At 43.2% G+C, this 1,532-nt stretch overlaps 1 protein-coding gene across 1 annotated transcript in view; it reads left to right on the plus strand.

Annotated features, from left to right (window-relative positions):
• Positions 1 to 1,298: 1,298 nt before the first annotated feature.
• The window catches only part of LOC310784328 (zinc finger protein 711-like), a gene marked incomplete at its 5' end in the record, with an annotated part of 3,674 nt that continues 3,440 nt past the window's right edge, over positions 1,299 to 1,532 (plus strand). The window contains one exon of the mRNA XM_083645344.1: positions 1,299 to 1,314. Within this exon, the coding sequence (XP_083501470.1) occupies positions 1,299 to 1,314 (16 nt within the window). The remainder of the gene's footprint in view (positions 1,315 to 1,532) is intronic.

The raw sequence follows: 1,532 nt of genomic DNA on the forward strand, positions 1-1,532 counted from the left end.
GCAGGGCACATGTTTAAACAGCTATTCTGCAGGGCACAGGTTTAAACAGCTATTCTGCAGGGCACAGGTTTAAACAGCTATTCTGCAGGGCACAGGTTTAAACAGCTATTCTGCAGGGCACAGGTTTAAACAGCCATTCTGTAGGGCACAGGTTTAAACAGTGATTCTGCAGGGCACAGGTTTAAACAGCTATTCTGCATGGCACAGGTTTAAACAGCTATTCTGCAGGGCACAGGTTTAAACAGTTATTCTGCAGAGCACAGGTTTAAACAGTTATTCTACAGGTCAGTGTGTTTAACCAGCCATTCTGTAGGGCACAGGTTTAAACAGCTATTCTGCATGGCACAGGTTTAAACAGTTATTCTGCAGAGCACAGGTTTAAACAGTTATTCTACAGGTCAGTGTTTAACCAGCCATTCTGAAGGGCACCTATCTATGGAGCATGGAGCTGTTTATATTCACGCAGAGATAAACCAGCTACACATGCATGTGTGTGCATTTAATGGAGAATGCTGGAAAATTTAAAATTTCACAAATGTCCATATGGCTGAGAGCAATAATCTGTCAAATGTTCATAAAAATATTTTTTTTAAATGTTTTTGCTGCTCTCTGTTGCTGATTGATATAACACAGCAGCGATTCATCCTATAACCAGAAAGCTTTCACATTTTGATTTTACATAGAACAACTCGGTACTTATAGCATTAAGTGACAGTGACAAAGAAAAGAGCGCCAATTAAAGAAACACATTTCAATGACATAAATCCAAGGAAAAACACGGTACAGTACTAGTCTGGACACACAAATTGCAGTGCAAAAACACCACAGCAATGACCGCTGATCACCAAATTATGTCATCAAAATGAATTAATTGATATTGTATAATGCTTGTAAATTTGTCAAATCAATTTGTGCAGCTTATGCTCTTTTTTTCTTTTTTGCAACAGCACCATAGAAATAATATGAGAGTGTATTTCTATTAGAAAATCCTTTATGGCTCCCCTGTGTGTGTGTGTGTGTGTGTGTGTGTGTGTGTGTGTGTGTGTGTGTGTGTGTGTGTGTGTGCGCGTGCGTGTGTGTGTAAATCCCCACTTGTTTTCTCCCACTTGTTTCTGCCACTCCCACTCCAGCAGGTTTCAGCCCTGACCTGACACGAGGCCCACGATGTCAGCCTTGACCTCTGGTGACCTTTGCGGGGACCCTTGACCTGTGAGCGTCCAAACAATAGAGGGTCTCCCTCAGCGGTCAGAAAGAAGAGGCACAGCGACAGTGACAAGGAGGCCGCAGCGAGGCTGAACATGACGAAATGGTTAAGTAAACCATGAGATCGTAAAACAGTGTTTTCAAACATGGCAACTCAGTTGTCTGTTCACATTACTACTGAGATACAGAGGGAGGTGGGGAGAGACGGAACGAGGGATTTTCCTTAGGGAAAAAAGAGAGGTGGAGATGGGGGGGGGGGGAATATTACCTGCACATGCACATGAATGAGAGCGCTCCGCGGCATGTGATCACACTGTACCTCCCCATAT

Source organism: Poromitra crassiceps (assembly GCF_964638095.1).
Source record: "Poromitra crassiceps genome assembly, chromosome: 10".
Lineage (NCBI taxonomy): Eukaryota > Metazoa > Chordata > Actinopteri > Beryciformes > Melamphaidae > Poromitra > Poromitra crassiceps.